We start from the raw sequence: 22,478 nt of genomic DNA on the forward strand, positions 1-22,478 counted from the left end.
GTCGTAAATTTGGCGACACGTATTATAATAGAAAAATGGAAAACGGGGAGTTCGTGCAAAGAACATGCTCATTTATTCCGAAACTTTAAATTCTGTTTTTTGCTTTTGTTGCAAACTTTTCGCACCTACTGAATTAATTAGTCTTGTAGAAGGTTATAACGATTGGAGAAATGTAAGTACAACTTTGCAAAGACATGAGACTAGTTTAATTCACATGAAAAATTTCTTAAAATGGAAGGAACTTGATAAAAATTTAAAAAACAAAATTACTATTGATTGCCAACTCAAAGCACGTATGAAATGGAAAAGAAACATTGTACGAGTGTTTTAGAATGCTTGACTGAAATTATAAAATTCCTTGGTAGCCAAAATTTAGCTTTTCGCAGATCATCTGATAAATTATATGAAAGGAATAACGGCAATTTTTTAAAATTAGTCGAACTGTTTGCTATGTTTGATCTTGGTTATGGAAAATCATGTTGAAAGGGCCCTACATGGAAACAATAGAGTACACTATTTGAGTAAAGACAGTCAAAATGAAATATTGGAAACTTTAAGTAACGCAATCAGGGATACAATTTTATTACAATTCTAAAATCTAAATATTATTCCATAATTTTAGACTGCACACCTGATGCAAGAGTAAAACAGAACAAATGGCCATTATTATTCGCTTTGTTTCCTGTGACAATGGAATTTTCAAGATCAGGGAAAACTTTTTAGGTTTTGCAGATGTATCAGATTCCACAGGACGTGGTTTATGTACAACAATAATCGAACAACTGAAAAAATAGAACATTCCCATTGAAGACATGCGAGCTCAAGGGTATGACAATGGGGCAAATATGAAAGAGAAAAAATATAGGCTACAAAATTTGCTTTTCAACAAAAAATCCTCGAGGTTTTTACATGCCATGTGCTGCTCATACTCTAAATTTATTTAATCATTAACGATGCAGCCAAAGTGAATGCAGATACAATTAGTTTCTTTGCAATTATTCAAGAAATATACAATTTCTTTTCATTCTCTTACAAACGTTGGGCAATCCTTTTAAAGTTCATAAAAAAATTAACATTGAAACAGCCATTGGAAATGCGATGGGAGAGTAAACTTAATGCAATCTGCACTCTATGATATCAGTTAGGAGAAATTTATGATGCACTTTTTGAACGTTTAAATTATGAAAATTTTAATAAAGAAACTCAGCATGAAGCACAAACATTATGTGCTAAAATAAAGGACTAAAAATTTATTTGCTCTCTTATAATTTGGCATGATTTACTAAACAGAATAAAGCCTGTGAGTAAAACGCTTCAAGACAAAAATATGAACATTACACTTGTTTTAGAATCTATCGAAAACTTAAAAATATTCTTACAAGAGTATCGATCAGACACAAATTTTAAAGAAGTTCTAAAAACGGCAAAAGAACTGAGTGAAGAGGTGGATGGAGCCATAAGAATGCTCCTTCGACAGCCTTATTAAATTGAGTTATTTAGTTAACAGGACTACTGTTTACTCATAATAAAACCATGCAATAAAGAGTAAGTGTCGTTTAAATCCCACTGCATGGAGAACAAGAATTTAAAACTGGTACGGAAGTTCGATGACGAAAGAAGACATGACAATTTGACTACGAGCATCATGACGAAACGCCGCAATCACCAGAAGATAAATTTAGAGTGAATGTGTTTTATACACTTCTACACATTGCAATGTGTGTTCATTAATAGAACGTTTTGAACAACTAAAAACATATTATGATAATTTCAATTTATTGTATAGATTACTACAATAATAACGAAGATTTACGAAAATTAGAGATTCTCTTGAAGGACGGCTACAATAAAGGCGTAAATGCAATAGAACTATATGACGAGTTATGTGCTTTCCGGGATATTTTTCGGAAGGTTAATTTAAATATTCAAAACTCTTTCGATATTCTTAATTTTATTGTGTCCAATAATTTATCTTTCCCTAACTTTTCAATTGCTTTAAGAATACTATTAACCTTATCTGTTAGCGTAGCGAGTGGTGAACATTCCTTTTCCAAGTTGAAATTGATTAAAACCTACTTAAGAACAAGTATGTCACAAAAAAGATTGTTAGTTTGGCGTTAATAGCTATTGAAAATTATATGTGCAGAATTAGACGTTAAGACCATTATTTCTAATTTTGTGAATATGAAATCAAGAACCCTAAAATTTTAATAAAGAAATTTCAAGTATATTTATGTAAATTAATTTATTTTCTGTTATTCTGTAAAAATTTTATTTTTTGAATACTTATATTAAATGTTCTAATTATTTCTGAATTCTTTTCTTATTTTATCATCTATCTTCAGTTTCTTTTATATATTTTCCTAAAAGATAGTTCCACTTATAAAAATTATTAAAAAATTTTTACAAGTTACTAAGAATTTAGTAAAATGCAAGAATTTTTTAAACTTTAGTTCAAATAAATTTTAATTTTAATTAAAATTCATTTTAATTTTGTTAGCGATTCAGTTCAGTGAGATGGCTATAATCCCTGTATCGTTATATTCAACGATTAAAGTTACTTTAATCGTTGTTTTGGTTTAACTTTTGAGAATGTTTTGAATATTCCGGTTTTAACGATTATCCTGCCTAGTCAACATCCCTGGTTTGTTATATTTAGCTAACCAACATGTGGCTGTTCTGTCAAAATTTATTTAAGAAATTTCAAATAATTTAAATTTTTATTATCGTAGAAGAACCACACATGCCTAAATCGTTACAGGGGCGCTTAGATAGAAATTGCATGCGGGCGGCAAAGACCCTAGCGCCGGCACTGCCCGCTGTTACATACTGTCTGAGGTAGTTATCCCTCAAAAACTCAAGAAACTCATTTTCTTTACTTCCAGTTGCTATCTTATCATTCCAGTCTATATTGCCATAATTAAAATTTCACATGACCAATCTTTTCTTATTTGCTTGGCTAATTTGATTATACATTTCATAGTCACTACCATCCACATTACCTAGTCTATAACACCATCCAACCAAGTATTTGATTCCATTCACCTCTATCTCACACCATACTGCCTCAAAACCATTGGCACTATTTCCCTCTTGTCTATAATGTTCCAGTCCACATTCCAGTCTATATTGCCATAATTAAAATTTCACATGACCAGTCTTTTCTTATTTGCTTGGCTAATTTGATTATACATTTCATAGTCACTACCATCCACATTACCTGGTCTATAACACCATCCAACCAAGTATTTGATTCCATTTACCTCTATCTCACACCATACTGCCTCAAAACCATTGGCACTATTTCCCTCTTGCATCTCTACTTTGTATGGACATAACTCTTTCTCTATCATCAATAGCACTCCCCCTCCCTTTTTACCCGTTCTATCCTCACGAAACACATCATATCCTTCCATCTCTATTCCTGTCAGGATGTTGTCCTCATCTAACCATGTCTCACTTATTCCAACAATTTTTGGGTGAACAGCCTCAATTAGTGCAACCATTTTATCTGCCTTGTTTCTTACACTTCTAGCATCTGTATATAAACACAACAGCTCATTCCTGGATCTACAGCTAGTTCCACTGATACCACTCACTCGATGTGATCTCTCCATGCTCGACTGGGGCCATTTCCATTCACCTCTATCTCACACCATACTGCCTCAAAACCACTGTACTATTTCCCTCTTGCATCTCTACTTTGTATGGACATAACGCTTTCTCTATCATCAATAGCACTCCCCCTCCCTTTCTACCCCTTCTATCCTCACGAAACACATCATATCCTTCCATCGCTATTCCTGTTAGGATGTCGTCCTCATCTAACCATCTCACTTATTCCAACAATTTTTGGGTGAAAAGATTCAATTAGTGTAACCATTTCATCTGCCTTGTTTTTTCTTACACTTCTAGTATCTGTATATTAACACAACAGCTCATTCCTGGATCTACAGCTAGTTACACTGATAACACTCATTCGATGTGATCTCTCTCTCTCTCTCTCTCTCCATGCTCGACTGGGACCATTTCCCTTTTTGCTTATTCATTTTAGAACCCTCTTCAATTCCAACTGTTTCCTCTTGATCCCAGATCATCCCATTCCTTTTCTGTCTACACATGCTCTCACATCCTCTTGGAGCATCCACCTTTCTCACGCTGTGTACCCCTGTCCACTCTGAGTCTCTCCGTTTCCCTGTTCATCTTGCACACCCATTCTCTCATTTTCCATACTTGTGCCACTTACTTCCTCATTTATAACCACGTCTTCAACAGGGCCGCCTCTAGGAATTTTGCTGCCCCATGCAGTAGCATATTTTGCCGCCCCTTCTCCCTTATTTTTCATATAGTTTATGCCAACTTTGCTGCCCCGTGCAAATGCATGTCTTGCACTGTCAGTAGAGCTGGCCCTGCTCTTCTACATCACTTCCCCCTTGATCTGATTGATTCTCTATACTCACTTCTCTACCTTCCAGCAACAGTCTCTCCAAATGATTCACACCATAACCACTCAAATGCAATTTATCACTCCCAAACAGTTCACTTCATCCTTCAAACTCATTCCACACATTAACAAATTGTAACCTCGCACATTTCAGCCAACATACCATTCATAATCCTTGCTCTCTGCCTCATCTCACCACAGCCAGGACCTAGGCAACATGCTTACTACCTCTCCTGTCACACTATTCTCTTTTATCCATCTAAGCAGCCTTCTGATATCCATTCTGATGTGCTCTTTGTCCTCTGTCATCTCAACCATCAACTCCTTCACTCGCTCCCCCCCCCCCCCCCTTCATATCCAATGCCTCAATCACTCTTCTCATTTTACTGCCTGGAAAACATACCTTGTGCATCCTCTCATCCAGCACACCTTTAATAATGGAGTCGCCATACAACGCCACTCACTCGTCTTTCGTTAACTCTTTCGTACCTACTCTATTTGTTTTCATTTTCGCCCGAATTTTCTTAATTTCACTCCATATCCATTTCATCTCTTGCCTCATCCAACCCAATTCAACTTTCGAATCTCGCATCACATTCTCTCTATCATTCAATCTTTCTCATTTTCGAACTTTTGACTCCCGCTTCACACTTTCACTCTCGTTCATCGTTTTGAGTTTCTGTACTTTCGGTCCATGCGTCCAACTTTCATTTTCATTCATTCTTTCAATTTTTCCAACTTTCAATCTTTTTGTTTCCTTCCGGTTTCTTTCTTTCTCTCAATTTTGTTTCCTTCTGCCACATTTGCATCACTTTCGTTCTCTTTACTGTCCATTACGGTTTTCAAACCACTAGTTTTCTTTTTCAATGCTTTCTTAACAATTTTTTTTACCTTTCTTTCACACTATGCTTCTCTTTTGAACGAGCACTCATTCTTCCCACAACATTCTTGCTACTAACACTTTCTGTCATCAAATTCATATTAGCACCTCATCAAATCCTTGTTTAGCTCACACTTCGCACATACTCTCCTTGCAACAGCCCTAAATGTCCACAAACCATCTATGTAATCAAAAGAATACATGTAGCACACCTCGCACTTCGTGAAATGACTGAGGTCTAAGTTAAAGTTATGCATTGACAAAGCAGCCACCATCTTTCCTCTGCCGGTTACTACTCTAATGATCCTATTCCATAGGATCACATGGAACTTCAGCCTGTTCAAACAATATAGATTTAGCAGTTACTTTTTTAACATCACATTCTGTTTTCCCAATTCTCTGTTTTGGCTGTTTGCAAGCTTCTTCTGCCTCTTCTTTGGATTCAAATGTAACAAAACAAAACCATCTTCGTTTATATATTGCGCTCTCTGTCAAAACCAAGTTCAACATTTTGTATCCTTCCAAATGTTTCAAAGTAGGCCTTAATATCACTTTCTTCCAAATCAAGGTGTACACCCCAACAAAAATCTTTCTCGCAACACTTCTGACTTTAACATGTTTAACATCTACCCTCTTACCTTTCACATTATGTGGAACACTTTTTAACACTGTTTCTTTCACTTGGCAATCTACAAATTTAATAAAAGCAAATCCTCTTGGTTTCTGTAATTTGATTAACTTTCATGTTAACACTAGCAATTTTCCATAATTTGAAAAATATTCCATAAGATCCTTTTCTTCAGTATCCCAGCTAAGGTTCCTGTAGACTGAAAACTGGATGATGGTTAAGTGGGTATTCCTTGTGAAGTCTCAGGGCTACTCTGCTATGCTTCAGAAGTTGTTGTAGAAGGAGAACTAGATGGCTGGGAGGGTATTCCTTGTGCTACCTCTGTGCTGCTTCAGGAGATACTACAGGCTGATAAGTAGTTGCTGCTGCTGGTTGAGCAGTTAACTGCGATCCTTCAGTGGTAGCATGCGGTAACTGGTAGCTCAACTGTGTTCCTGCACCAGCACCGGCTTCTTTAGAAGTCTGATCAAGTTGTAGGATCATAACTAACTGTCTGTGAACATAGTGCTGTGGCAACTGTTTGCTGTACTTCTCCAGTGGCCTGCTGCTGCATTAATGCTTGTTGCTGTTGCCGATATACAGCACCAGCTCCATAATTTCCTGGTACATATACCCAACCAGGATAGCCATAACCATATCCATTATTGTAATAGAAATTATAACCTTTTATTGCAGCATAAAGATAACAACGAATTTGTAATCAAGTTTAAGTAAAATATCCCACACACTAATAATACTAGTAGTGCACAACTATATAGCAGCTCTTACTCAAACAATCACTCATATACAATTAATTATTTCAAGAATAACTTATCTGAATCCGGAGCACTTTTTACACCGCCACTACTGTTGCCTCACGAGTATGGTAGATGTTTTTTCCTATTGTAAAAAGTTTGACTGTTTGTTCAGTGGTATAAAGCCTTTTTGCATTGTTTTGTTTAACAATGTAGAAGACCTTCTTTAATAAGACTTTTGTCAGGTGACTTCTTTGACAAGTGACTTTTGTCATTAATGGTTAAAATACCTGTTATTAATAGTTTAGATGATAAACACCACTGTTATTTTTTTTTCTTTTACTGCAAAAGGTTGTAAAGGTACAAGTGTATGTAAAAGCCTTTTGAGTTTATGGCTTGTTTTAAATATATATATATATAAAAGCACTAAAGCAATATACCAACTACTAAACAAGAAAGATGGAAGTCAACAACTGAGATACACCAACCTTTCATAGCAATATTTTCAAAATGACAAAAAAAATTAAAAACTACTTGTTTGAAAGGTTGAACTCAATCCTAATCAACAAATTGACAGTGAAACAAAATGATCAACACACATAAAAACTAGTGCTTACAAAATTCTGTCCTCAAGTAATATACTGCACATCAGTCATATACATGTCTTAGACTATTGACCACAGAACATTCAGCTTAGCTACACATAACAAAAATAAACATCAACAAATCACTTTATAAATGTGAATGACACAACTTCACTATATTATTCCAAACAGGAATAATATAGCTAAAACAAATAGAAACAAGGTCTAAACTGAGATTATCAGAGCCAAATGTACTTAAAGTAATTCAACATCAGCAGTCATACAGTTAACATATAAAGGAAGACACACCAGCATAGCAGAGCATATGTATGAATAAGCTATTTATCATAAACAAAATGATTTGTTGACTGTTGGATAAAAATAAAAAATCAATTGAAAAAGTGACTTTGGAATTATTCAACTGCTAGCTAGCTGTTGGAGATGGAGACATTTCTGTTTCACTTGAATTTATAATTGTGCTTCACATGAAAAGAAGTCCTCAAGTTTGAGCATACTGTTTTAACATATTGTAGGGCTGCTTAAAGAACACCATTTATGCCAAAGTATAATTTTTCATTACCTTTCCTGAAGCAATAAGTGACAGAGCAAACTGAAACCACACATGATATTCTTCAAATGCAAACTTCATCGCTCGTTCAAAAGACTGAAAAGAAACAAAGTTATAGTTATAAAACTATAACTTTATGCTTTAACTTTAAGTCTGCTCTCAAATCAACTGATAATGAACACTAACAATTTTTCAATGTATAATCAAATATATAATTTCTAAAATAATTACAAATGTATATTATGAAAGAATAAAATCATGGGATCATTTTAAATTTTCTAGTTCTATTACCACTTCCTTTCTTCAAATATGGTTCCTGAAAAATCAAGACATATCCTTTTAATGAACAGCTTTGAAAAACAGAATCCTGTTTTCAGATACAAAAATTTGTTTACAGTACTTCTAAAACAACGGAAAAAAACTGAAACAAAAGGTCTTGTTGATAGGCTTAGACATTAAGGCATTATTCATAATTTATTTTAATGGTATCACAACAACCAAAACAACACTAAATTATAAAAGAATTTTTATAATTTAATGTTATTTAGTGTTATAAAATTTCTATGAATGGAAAAGACAGTGCCCTTTGACTCCATGGACAAGACACTTTGGATTCTTTGTAATCTTAACAGCCAATACCTCAAAATTAATGTTATTTATCATGTATTTTTATATACTTCCCTCTTTATGTATATTATTATTCTCTATATATACTTATGAGGTGATTTATTATATAAAATTCTTTTACTAACAATTATTTTTATTTTGACTCCGAGTGTCCCTATATGTTATTATATTTGCACAAAGAGTTCACTCCAATTGGTGCAATGACTTTAACTCACTCTTTCAGAATCCAACTAATCATTGACTCAAAACCAAGTACAAAATAAACACATTTAATAAAACTAAAACAATATATATACACTTCTAGCAATAATACATAACTATAACTACAGATTATATGGATCCAAGGCCTTATTTAAAAATATAAACTTACTCTTAAGACTAAACACTTTTTCTTTCACAATCACAAAAAAAATGTTCATAGTCTTTTTCTCTTTCTGTTAAGGCTCTTTTCCAGAAGTTACAAGGTTCTGTACTTCATTTTCAGGATCCTTTTCATCAATCAATGTAACATACATAAAGTCTTCTTGACTATATCCTGTTTTCCTTTTAGTAGTAATACTCATCAGATCAGGCACCTTTAATACCTAAAAATCTTCTTAATTCAATATATTTTCTAAACTTTCACTTTCAGGCATTCTTAATACTTATAAAACTTCCTTATCATTATTTTCTCTAAGAAAAACATTCACTTTAGATTGTAAGCAACAAGTTCTCCTTTCATTCACAATACTAAATTGACAGTCTTAACTTATTCCACCTTAAAAACTTACAGTTTCAAGATTCCCTTTTATTCATTACTTATTCCTCCTTGAAACCTATTGTTTCCACTATTCCTTTTTCGGAATACACTATAAAATTTCTTCTGACTGCCACACACAAAAAAATCAAGTTCCTTCCAACTTAAATATTTACCGGCCAGTTTATAAAAACTTATAGTTTAAAGATTTCCTTTTTATTCTTTACTTATTCCTGCTTGAAACCTATTATTTTCACTATTCCCTTTTCGGAATACATTATGAAATTTCCTTTTGACTGCCGCACAAAAAAAATCAAGTTCCTTCCAACTTGAATATATCTCGGCCAGTGTTCTAAAAACTTTCCGAACGCACTCTTGTTTACAACTGTAACTTGGATACGCAATGCTTTCCTTGTCAGCTGTCAATCACACATCAAGTTCTCTCCGGGAGCATGCACACTACACAAAAGTCAGAAACTACGCACTGCAATAAAATGGCTGACTCGCTGTATCCATTAGCGCTAAGAGAAAGTCTTTCACAAAACACAAAATTCAACATTTTTAAACCACAACAAACTTTCTTATAAGTAACACAAATATTCAGTTCAGTAAGTATATCAATTTTTTTTTACTTCTTTACATGTTACTTCTAATATAACATTTTCATAACGAGCACATCACAAGTGCAGACACTGCGTGTATGAAAACAAAAACTAACAAGCATAATTAATACGTAAAAATATTCAGAATTTTTAATATGATTATTTTTACAGTGCCCTTTGACTCCATGGACAAGACACTTTGGATTCTTTGTAATCTTAACAGCCAATACCTCAAAATTAACTTCACAATAGAAAAAGAATCTAATAAGTGTTTGCCTTTTCTTCACACATTAGTCTTTCAGATAGTTCACTTTTTCCATTTATTGAAATACAACACAGAAATATATCTACATAAGCAATCACGTCATCATCCAGTATAACAATATGTTTTAAAACTAACTACTCATAGAGTCAGAGCTATTAGTTCAAATGATGCAGTCCTTTCCACAGAAAATATCTATCTTGGACAATGGCTACAGCTCCTACAAAATAGATAAAATATTACTTGTTCCCCCCCCCCCCCAAACACACAAGAACAAAACACTAGTGTTGTGACTATCCCCTTTTTGCTTTACTTGATTATATGGTGGTAACTCCAATATTTATATACATAAACAATATCTGATAGTTGGGGAATCTTATTGATTTTCAATCACTCTTATATTTCAATCCTTGTACCTAGTCTTAAAATAAGCAGCAGTCTATATTTATCCCACTGGTATTGCACTTAGCAGAAGTTAGTAGAAAAAAACATGTTATTAATTTGTATTAGTCTACAGATTCTCATTAATTAATTTGTTCCCTTATTAACATAGAGAAAATTTATATTATCCTGCGCCACTCTATGTCTAGATGCTATGAAAAATAACCTCATGGAAAAATCAATAAGTACAATAACACTTTAGTTTCTTGAAACTAAGGATTCCTTAAATATCTCAATTACTTTCCTTTATACAGAAGTGGCTGAGGTTACTCAATCTTTCCTATCACTTTGGGTTCCTGCTAAAATCTGAATAATTTTATGAATGGTACGGTGAATTGAATTCAGGCAAGCACGTGATTATGCATAAAACAAAGGACATTTATTTTACTTTAGAATACACACTACAAGATATATCAAATTCTAGTAATAAGGCAATTCACTCAAAGTAACTTTAGGGTTCTATTTATCCAATTAAGAAACATCAATTTAATTCAATTAGATATTACTCCCAAGAAAATACTAATAAAATTAAAACACAATTCAAATTCCCCAATACATAGAGCAAAACAAACGAAAGTCCTCTACTAAGTACACATTAATCCTTATGATATCTCTAAGTTAATCAATAAAAGTGCATTCATAAACAAGTCTTATACTTAACACATAGTAGTTCAATATCAACTGATTAATATTTCATTCATATATCCCAGTGGAATAACATGACACACTAATGTACCTACATGGGCACAATGCACTTCAAGGCACTTTCTTAGTCAATCACACATATTTTAGTACAAATATTCTATGTTAAACAACTCATTAAAAAGGCCAATTCACTCAGATATCTATTCTAACACTTTCTCAAGGGACATACAGTCTTATTAGATTATAAGAACATTCCTCTCATAGACTAACTTATTAATCCAGATAATACAATCCCAGGTAATGACTTCTGGTTCTAGATACGTTTACTCGGAACAAAGTAATGCCTTGGCTTTCCATTAACTAAGCGTCTATTCATTTAACATTATTCAATCCGTAGTTAAGGCAGAGACAAAATTGAATCAAATTTCTCTTACCGCATTCAGGCGACTTACAACACATCTAGGTTCTGGATAACATCAACTTCTATTGTGATTCCTCGGAATCAAATCGAATGTCCCTAAATAGTCTCTTCAGCTCCTTGTCTGTTACTGCTTTCTAGCCAGCATAGCAATCACAGATTTCCTTGCACGGGGCCTTCCTCGATATCAGCATAGACTTTCATTACAGTAGACTTCTGGATTACTTTGCTGTATGCCTTTAGAAATCTCAGAACGCTCCTCGGACGTAGTTTTTCTCTGTTGTACAGCTTCCGTAGTACCAACTCTAAGTCACAGAAAAAGGTGAATTGTGCCAAGAGCTCCGAGATACGAATATCAGCGGTTCATCTGGGATAACACATCTAGGACAAAAATCAGGAACAAGAGAGAGCTCCCAGGTCAGGTAATTAATTTTTATATCTCCTGCTATCTCCACTCATTGGATGTACTCATTTATCAAATCAGCTTTCGTATCACAAGCCACAAGCGCCAAATAGGACTTTGGCGGTCGAGACAGAACTTGTGCGCGATGAGTAGCGCTATCAATGCGACTGGTGGATAAGTTCCACACCACAAGCATGACTTGCAGAATTCAATACACAATCATAGCCAGCGGCAGCATTACCGATAATAGTAAGTTCCAATAAAAGTATCTAGATCCATAGGCATTATTTCAAGGTACAAGGAAAATATCAAATAGTACACATTTTTAACATATAAGCTGTAGGTGAAATTTACAGAATTAGAATATAATACATTATTTACTTAAACAGCACCATTTCTGATTATCACTTAGTCTTTGGGAAATGGCAAACTTGTTAAATCGGGAATGATAAGCATTCATTTCATGAACTCGTTCCTTCACGATTTAACAAAGGCTTGTTTCTTCCTTTCAAAAATTTTTGTCTTTAAGCTGCTCGTCAGCGTTAAAACTCAGCAGGGGGGTTTTCATCCCCCCCTTGGGGGGGGGGCTTAGATTGTATCTTGTCTGGACAAAGCATTTTTTTTGTGTTTTCTATAGTGCTAGCCTCTTTTCCTTCCTCATAATTTAGATTCGTATGGGTTTCAGACACCAGAGTAATGTACTGTCTGAAATGATAGTCGGGGGGGGGGGGTTCTCTTCAGAATAATAACACAGTCCAACACAATTTTTGCTGACTTTTATATGAGACTCGTTTTTTACTAATTTGAGTGCGCTGATTTCAAATATCAAACCCATTTTTCTCTATCACGTCAGGTTTTTCCTCTGGCATTTTCTTTTTTGCTAATTTGTAAGTTTTTGATAGTTTTAAGGAGGCAGTACTATTTAGAGGATCAAAAAAATCGAATTTTTAATATTATTTTCTGAAAGTATGTACTTTTAAAAATCTGTTCCTAACTTTTTATCAAGAAATTCGAAAAATTCCCGCAGATATAGCCTATTATTCAAAGCGGTGCGCAGATCAGAATCGGAGCGCTCACCGTTCTCGCTTGTTAGTAAACGAATAAATGTGTAAGAACCTACAACGGCACGTACTGGCGCTTCAAATGTGAGAGAGGCCGATAATTAGATACATAACTACTTAACAATATTCATTAAAAATTACAAGAATATTTATTAAAAAAATAACAATTTTACTTACACATGAGTTTCAGGGAATAAATTTTTGTTTGTAGCAATTTCTGCTGTGTGTTCTGTTTTGGCAATCCCTTTGAATACTCCAACAGTAGTCAGCCATCATGTGAGAATCCCGTCTTCCTTGGTACCGATCTTCCATAGTTTTTAAGTCTTGATGAAATCTTTCGCCTTGTTCATCGCTTACAGCACCTAAATTCTCGGGAAATCTATCAAGATGACTGTATAGGAAATGAAGCTTTATGCTCATGCTGCAACCTAAACGCTGGAAATTTTCAAGCATTGTTTCTACTAGATCTTTGTAATTGCACGCTTTTTTATTTCCAAGAAAATTATTCGCAACCATCGTAAATGAAGTCCAGGCCTCTTTCTCAATTTCGTTCATAGAGTTGATGAAATTTGGGTCTCTCATTAAAGTTATTCTAATTTGAGGTCCATCAAATACACCGGCTTTAATTTTTTCATAACTAAGTCGTGGAAATTTTTCACATATGTATTGGAAACAGTCACCTTGTAAATCTAAAGCTTTAACATACTGCTTCATAAGACCTAGTTTGATGTGTAGAGGTGGAAAAATGATTTTTTCTCTGTCGATTAAAGGTTGATTTATAACATTCTGTTCTCCAACATTTAAGGATATTCTAAGAGACAAATGTTTCTGACTCCAGTGTTGGTTTCTAGCTCGACTATCCCAGAAGCATAGAAAACATGGAAACTTTGTATATCCTCTTTGAAAGCCAAGTAAAAAGTTCACCATTTTAAGATCCACACAGATGATCCAGTTATGATCTGTATATTTTAATAACTTCAGAACCTTTTTAATGTACTCATATGTTTCCTTTAAGTGGACTGAATAGCCAATAGGAATTGAGCCATATACATTCCCATTGTGTAGTTAGACACACTTGAGACTTCTGCTTGAACTGTCGATAAATAAACGCCACGCATTTGGATGATATTGTACAACACTCATTTCAGTTAGTAAACCTGACTCATTGTTATAGTAAACCTGACTCATTGTTACAGTACACAAATCCACAATCGTGTTTAAAATATTGTACAAGATTACTTTCCCTGCTACGATAAAAAGTGATCTTCGTATCTTACTCCAGTAAGTTTTTTTCATTTAATCTTGAAGCTAACAATTCCGATGATATGCCCAAATTTGATAGGCCCAAATCTCTTACTAAGTCATTCAATTCCGCTTGAGTAAAACGTTGCAGTCCAGAACTAGAAATTAAATTTTCATTGTCTAAATCAACATCCGGGTCTTGCTCCTCAAGAACATTTGGCATATCCCGATCATGCTCGTTCTCAAGTAAAGGAAGTCCTTAATAAATTGGCACGGCTATTTCACTGGAATGAGCAACTGGCCAAATTGCTGAGTCGAGATTTGGATACACAATTTTTTTCTTATTCTTCTTATTATAACCAGAAGTCTGAACTAAACAAAAATAGCAATCATCTATGTGATTTTTCGGTTCACGCCAAATCATTGGAATGCCAAAAGCTAATTTTTGGCATTTTCCCTTGCTCCACTGTCATAAATTTTCTACACATGGCTTACACACTTTATTTGGAGCCCATGACTTGTCCTGATCTGCAATTTTTATGTCAAAGTATGCAAAGTACACTTTCTTAATGAAATCAGTGATATTTGTCCTTGGTCCTATAGTGAGGCTTTCTTTTCTTCACCCAGATTTTCTCAATGGAGAAAATCTGGAAAATTTGCTTGGAATCACCCAAGCAAACCAGATGATCAGGTCTGCTCTTAACTATTTTCAGTCGGTTTGAGTGGACAATTGTAGTCCTTTTCTGTCCTGATAATTCCTTAATTCTATAATTGACTGGGAAGGTCTTATCTACTATCTCATAGAGACCAGGGACCGGCAGCACATTTGCCAAACTTTCCCCCTTTCTTGTTGTTGGGCTGCTGTTCTAGAAGTACTAGGTTTCCGGGTTTAAGATCCTTGTATCTTCTTATTTTATTTGCGTAGGTTCTGGCTTTCTGAGAGCAGATCGAATGCAACTCTATTTTCCTGGATGAGATTGTTTAAATATTCATCAATGTCAAGGAAGCCAGAGTCTACTCTCAAGTCCTTAAAGTCATGAGGGAAAGGTGGATCAAATCCATATAGGACTACTGTAGGAGTTTCTTTTATAGCAGAGTGTAGTGCTGTTCAACAAGCAGATAGGGTGTGAGAGAGGAAGTTATCCCAATCATTCAGTTGATCATTTGCAAGTTTAGACAGGGTTTGCTTTAGGGTTCTGTTCATCCTCTCACACATCCCATTCCCTTGAGGATGATAAGGAGTGGTGTACAGTTTCCAAATTTTCAGTAGTTTGCATAACTGAAGCATAACCTCAGCAGTAAAATTTGATCCCTTGTCAGTAAGGAGGGTCTGGGGGGGGGGGGCATATCTCAAGATGATCAGCTCAAAGAACTTGCTCGCCACTGTCTGGGCAGTCTGGTTTCTCATTGCAGTGGCCTCCGGGAACCTAGACAGGGTGTCGATTATTACAAGTATATATTGATTTCCCTTTGAGGTGGTGGGAAGGGGCCCGATGATGTCCATAGCTACAGCTTGAAATGGACGATTTGGAATGGGAAAGGGTTGAAGGGGGGGCCTTACTACCTGTACTAGATTTTCTCTGGCACAGTAGACATGATGACACATAAGTCTCAACGTCTTGTCGCATTCTCTTCCATATATATCTTTCCCTTATTCTGTTCCAGGTTCTGAAAAAACCTTGGTGGCCAGTTAGATCCGCATCATGAAATGCATGTAACACCCAGGGGATCATTGGGAACAACTAATTTATTTTTCCTCTGTCCAGTGAAGTCTTGTTTTGCCAACAGAAGGCCATCACCGTCCAGGAATAGAGAGTGTAGAAAGGGGTGTTCCTTTAAGATTCCATCTCTCCTTTGGATCTGCATATATAATCCTCCCCACACTGGATCTTGTTTCTGGGCTTCTCTAATGGATACTTTATCCCAAAATTGGGATAAAGTATCTAAAGATCTGGAAAGATAATCCGCGACAACGTTGTGTTTTTTTGGGGATATAGCAAATCTCGATATGGAATTCTTGTAATTCTAAGGCCCACCAGATTATCCTTTGGTTCTTGTCCTTCATGGAGGACAAGAATGTCAGTGGTTTATGGTCAGACCTTAGGAATACTTTCTGCCCCAACAGCATGTACCGGAACTTTCTCAGGGCATGTACAATGACTAAGGTCTCTTTTTCTATCGCTGAATAATTCTTTTCTGAGATGGAAAGCTTTCGACTCAGAAATGCTATCAGCTTAAGGTGTCCTTCCTCCTCTTGCTCCACCACAGATGCAATGGTGTTATTAGAAGCATCAGCAGCAAGATAGAAGGGCTTCCCGAGTCTAGGGTGGGCTAGAACTGGAGCCTTGATTAGAGAGCGATTTAGGGAGTCGTGGGCTAGTTGTTGTTCCTTCCCCCAATGAAATTTTTTCTCTTTTTTTGTCAATTTAATGAGAGGTTGCATAATTCGAGAGCACTCAAGAATGAACTTTCTGTAGAAATTCGCCATTCCCAAATACCCTTGAACGTGCCTCACAGAATTAGGGGTTCTTGCTTTTATGATGGCCAAGACATTCTCTTGGGAATTATGCCCTTTTTTTGCTTATTACATGGCCCAAATACTCGACTTCTCTCATGAATAGCTTATATTTAGAGTATTTCAGAGACAGCCCTGATTTGTTTAATCTTTTTAACACACCATCTAATATTTCCAGATGAGACTTTAGGTCCTGGGTGTGGATCAACAGGTTGTCTTGAAAAGACATGACTCCCCTTCCCAACAAGTCAGAGAGAACAGTGTTAGTTAGACACTGAAAGCTCATGGCAGAGTTTCTAGCTCCCTGTGGAAGGCAACAGTGCTGATATTTTTGCCAAAAAGTGGTGAAGGCGAAATATTGTCTATCTTCCTTCGTAAGGGGAATTTGAAAGTAGCCAGAGTTCAGGTCTAATTCTGAAAAGAACCTTGCTCCCTCTAGGATGGTCAGTAATTCCTCTATTGCAGAGGGGAAAGTCAATGGGCTTTGTGACCTTATTGATCTCACGCAAGTCCAACACAAATCTCAGACTTCCATCAGGTTTTTCTACTAATATGAAAGGGCTATTCCACCTGGAGTTCGACTTTTCTATGACTCCTGCCCTTTCATATTCATTCAATAAGGCTTGAAGATGGTTCAAATACTTTAGAAGGGCTTGTATTGCCTTACGTAAATAAGTGAGTCAGCAGTAATTTGAATGGAGCGTTCAACATTTTTGGCACAGGTCAGTGAGCTGATGTCCTCTGTAAAGACTTGAGGGTAATTTATGAAGGTAGACTGAATGAATTATTCAATTTTTTTCTTTTCAATTGGAGATTCTACCGAGCTGGTGGCTTCGCTTAACAAGTTCTTCCTTTTCTTTTCGAGGTTTTCCTCGGGTTTAACTATATTTCCAACGTATCGTGCCCTATGTTCTTAATTCCGATTAAATTTTTAGCTTGGTATTTTATGCCGTTTAATGAAATGGTTCTCGAGGCAAAGTAGCACACGAACTCATTCTTCTCAAGGAAGTCTAGACCTAAGATGATTTGATCGCATGTGTTGGCGGTCTCTGGGAGTATGACAAGTTCATGTGAAAAGGATATGGAGAAACAAGGGATGTGGAAGTTAACAGTTTACCTTCGTTCTAGCGATCAGCTCAATATTTGCAATTCCCATAATTTTGATAGGTTTCTGAACTAATGAGGTACGATCTCTGATTCAATCGACGAACTTACTCACTAGAGAAGATGGGATAACTGATATTTGAGCGCCGGTGTCCAGTAAAATTTCACACGGAACTTTCTCGACTATACCTTGAATGAGTGACAAGGGTACTTGACTCTTCTCTTCAGTTACTGCGATGTTTTGTAATTTTTGGAATTCAAAACTAAAGGAATTCTGGTTGTCATCAGAAGAGATAAAAGTATTAGTTGAACTTGGGAATGAGGGGCTTTGTACTTTGTGGGGACTTATCATGTGTTCTTCGTTTCCCTCTTTATTAGGTTCAACTGTGTACCTTAACTTGTCTTCTTTCAATGTTGATTCCTGAGAGGCAACAGTGAATGTTTTGGATGCTATCTTGTTTAAGTGAATGTTACTTGACAGACATCTAAGGGCTGACAATGAGTGGATTTGCATATTATAGTCTTGAACTAACGCTTGCCTCATGGAGGAAATCTGGTTCATTTCTTCAAGAAGCCTCTCTCTCCTTTTTGCCAGCTCAAAACATGCTTCTAAATTTACAGCTTTTTTCTTATGGATCACTTCCCTTAAATTTTCATGTAGTCCCAATCAGAACTGCTGGAAGGTAATCCATTCTCATTGATCGGGCCACGCCTAATAGTTTGTTAAAATAGGAAGTTACACATTCTCTGTGCTCTTGTACACGCTCACGGAGTTGCCTCAATACTTGGTGTCGACTTTTCATGGGAGAAAAGTCTGAAATTAGCACGTCCTTAAACACCTCATATTCTAGAGTTTCTTTAAGAATAGGGGAGGAATAGAAATATTCCTTAGCCTTGCCAATAAGTTTACTTCGCAATAAAATTACCAACTGGAAATCTGTCCAATTTGCAATGCTTCTAAGTTTTTCTACGTAAGAAAGGAATGAAAGAACATCATCTGTTTCTTCGCCAGAAAAATGGGGGGAAACTTGTTGGGGGTTAACGGAGTGGAAGAATTCACCATCCTCCATTCCCGAGCTTGAAGCTAAAGACATAGTGGATTAATCGGTTACAAAATTTGGGTCATACAATTCTCACACAAGGAATTTCTCTTTTAAATAAAAATTTTTTTTTTTTTCAATGCTAAATTATTTAAGTGGTTCTTGCCTGATTCTCTTCACAACCAATTCACTGTGAATCACAATTTCATTACTGGCGTTCAGGATTGTCACGCTCGATATCAGTTCAACTTTTAGATGCAAACATATGAATGATAATTAATGCTTAGGTCTCCATGCCCAGTGAGCGGGTTATAGTAGCTACAGGACTATATGAAGGGTATTGTGCAGTAAAACTAAATATCCACTAATTCTTTGACTGAAGAACATTATTCAAAGGATATTACTCTCCATTTCTGGTGAGAATAACATGCCTCAAATGTGTCACTGAATGAAAAAGATAAACACACACACTGAGCATCTTATATAAAAAAAACTAGTGTCAAATATCTCATTCTGATATAAAAACGTATTAGCTTTAGCAAAATATATGAAACTGGCAACAAATGAAATTGTTATTTTTCAAAAGAAGAAAGGGATTATAGTGTGATGTTGAGTGGTGCTTTTATCTTTATCAATTATTATTTTTTTTAAAAAAAGTCATTTCTCTGGTGTTGTTTGCTTTAATTAGTGATTGATACAACTAGGGAGCCATGTGGTGAGTCTGCAAGGATAGAAAAATAAAAATGACATGGTGGATACAAGATGTAAACAAACAGTCCTGGAAAAGAAGAAAGCATATCAAAAATTCCCAGCAAATAAGTCGACAGATGCTCTGAACAAGTAAAGACAAAAATGTAAGAGAGTTAATAGATATGTGTGAAAGTAGCTAAACAAAAGTTATGGGAAGACTTCGGTAAGAATATAGATATGTATCAGGAAGATGGAAAAATATTCTGGCGGCTAATGAAAAAGCTTAGAAATGGAGGAAAGAGTACTGTAAAAGGAATCAAAGATGATAAAGGTAACATGAAAAGATAAGGATATCCTAAATGTCTGGAGTAATTACTTTGAAAGACCATTAAATGAAACAAGCAGTGACAAAATCATAGTAGAAAATTTTCAACAGAAATGCAAACAGGGGTGTATATCAATACTTGAGGTAGAGAAAGCTATTAAAAACTTGAAATGTGGAAATGCAGCTGAAGTAGATGATATTCGTACAGAAATGCTTAAGTATGGAATTATAAAAGTGTTGCAGTTTTGGCTACACTGCATAATTCGGGGGGTCTGGTCATTAAATCAAATTCCAGATGACTGGAGTAGAGTTTAAATAGTTCCTATCTGTAAAAAAGTTAATAAAGCTGAATGTGAGAATCAGAGGAATTTCTCTACTAAGTGTGCCAGGTAAGATTTATGCCTAAAAAACCTTTTCTCAACCTTTTTTTCAACCTTGAAAAAAAGGTAGAGAAAAATTGTGGAAGAAAAAAGAGAGAAAGAAAATAGCCGGATTCACGCCAAATAAAGGTTTTTTCACTTTATGACAAATAGTTGAGAAATTATGGGAATATGACAAGGATCTATACTTAAGTTTTGTAGATGTGGAAAAGACATAAGACAAGGTTCCCCAGCTTTTCAAAACACTATCATTATATGGAGTCCACGCAGTTAGCCTAGTGGCTATGCGCTTCGCAACCATATGCCTGGGGAAGGAGTGTCCTAGGTTCGATTCCCGTCGGTGACGTGAGGAGCTGAAGGATCTTCCTCAGCCATAGCCAAGTTAGCCAGTCTTGGACATGGACAGCAGGGTTTTTTCCCCAGTTTATTCTGGGGTTTTTCATCCCACAAAGCAGGCAAACTGGCCTTGAGAACTTAACACTACAGGCCATAGGATACACCGGGGCATAAGGCTGACCACTTTATCCTATAAACGGAGTGAGGTCCGATGATCAATGGACCCTCGACACCGCAAGGTAAAAGAGGGTATAAGGAAGATGAGATGATGAGATGAGATCATTATATGGAGTAAATGGAACATTTACTCCATATAGAGAGCAATACATAGTCTATATTTAAGTTGTAAGTCAGCAAGTGTACTTAGCTCTTTGCTTTATGCAGATGATGTACCCCTAAACACAATCTGGTGGAAATCTCCAGTATTTCCGAACTAAACTGAATAACCAATGTAATAAATGTAGCATGAAAATCAGCAATAAAAAGACCAATGAATTATGAAAATAGGCAAGAACATGTAGAAAACTTCAACTACATCCTGAATGGAGAATCTAGAGAATGAGCAAAAATTTCAGCTACTTGGGCACAGTTTTTAGTGAAAATGGTAAGTTAAAACTGGAAATAGACAACAAAATATGTAAATTCATTCTTTTAGAGAAACTTGTGTCATACTTGTGGTACTAATTACATAAAAATACAAGGCATAGGTAATACTATTTATTTGTTTAGATGATCAGATACTTCGATCTGAAACTTACAGACCATCTCTGATGGCAGTGACATTTGATTACAAGGTAGAATGCAAACAATGGATTGATTTGAAACAGAAAGAGCTGCATGATGTTATACTTCCAACAGCATAATGTTATAACTGAGAAAAAAATAAGTTAATCATAACTGTAAAAAAAAAATAAATAAAAATTAATGATGTGTTATTCTAATAAGACTTTCCCGTATTTTCAATAAAGATAGACAGTCGTTCTGATACAAGTTCAGTACTCTCTTTAAACAAGTGTTCATATATTCTGGGAGAATATCTAGTATTCAAGTAGAACACCATATATTCTCCCAAAATATGAAGTTGGTCTGAAAAATTCTTGGCTTCGACCATAGATGGTAACACTATCAGCAAGATTTTTTTTTTTCTAAGTTGGTACATCTGTCATAAGCATCCATTTGAAATTTCAAGTCATTCTATCAACTAATTTGTTTTATACAGCTGTCTGTATCCCTTGAAATGGATAAAATTGAGTATCGTGTGGTTATAAAATTCTTTGTAAAAGAAGGTTTAGCACCAAAAGAAATTCATTCGAAGTTCATAAAAGTTTATGGGCACTCTTCTCCTTCATTTTCAATAATTAAGAAATGGGCTGCCGAGTTTAAACACGACCATACCAGCCTTGAAGATGATCCACATGAAGAACGCCCAAAAAGTGAAACAACACCAGAAATCATTGATCAAGTGCACGATATGGTATTGGATGACCGGTGAGTCAAAGTGACGAAATTTCTGAGACTATAGGCATTTCAAAAACGTGTAGGATATATTTTGCATGAAGAATTGCAAATGAAAAAGCTTTGCACAAGATGGGTGCAAAGCTTTTTCATTTGCAATTTTCAACAGACACATGCTCACAGCAGATCAAAATGTCTGTTGAAAATCTCTGAACAGTGCTTGGAGTGTTTTAACAAGAATAAAACTGATTTTGTGTATCAATTTATTACTATGGGTGAGACTTGGATTCACCATTACACACCAGAATCCAAACAGCAGTCAAAACAGCAGACAGAAGCTGGTTGTTCAGTGCCAAAG

The 22,478-nt window shown here is 35.5% G+C and overlaps 1 protein-coding gene across 2 annotated transcripts in view; it reads right to left on the minus strand.

Moving 5' to 3' along the window:
* Positions 1 to 22,478, minus strand: part of Ttc7 (tetratricopeptide repeat domain 7) — a 371,341-nt gene that overhangs the window by 175,485 nt on the left and 173,378 nt on the right. For both annotated transcript variants that reach the window (XM_090400945.1, XM_090400946.1), the window contains exon 9: positions 7,851 to 7,934. In XM_090400945.1, coding sequence (XP_090257071.1) covers positions 7,851 to 7,934 — 84 coding nt within the window. The remainder of the gene's footprint in view (positions 1 to 7,850; positions 7,935 to 22,478) is intronic.

Source organism: Typopeltis vanoorti, chromosome 11, assembly GCF_054136105.1.
Source record: "Typopeltis vanoorti isolate ZY-2024b chromosome 11, IOZ_Tvanoo_1.0, whole genome shotgun sequence".
Taxonomy (NCBI): domain Eukaryota; kingdom Metazoa; phylum Arthropoda; class Arachnida; order Uropygi; family Thelyphonidae; genus Typopeltis; species Typopeltis vanoorti.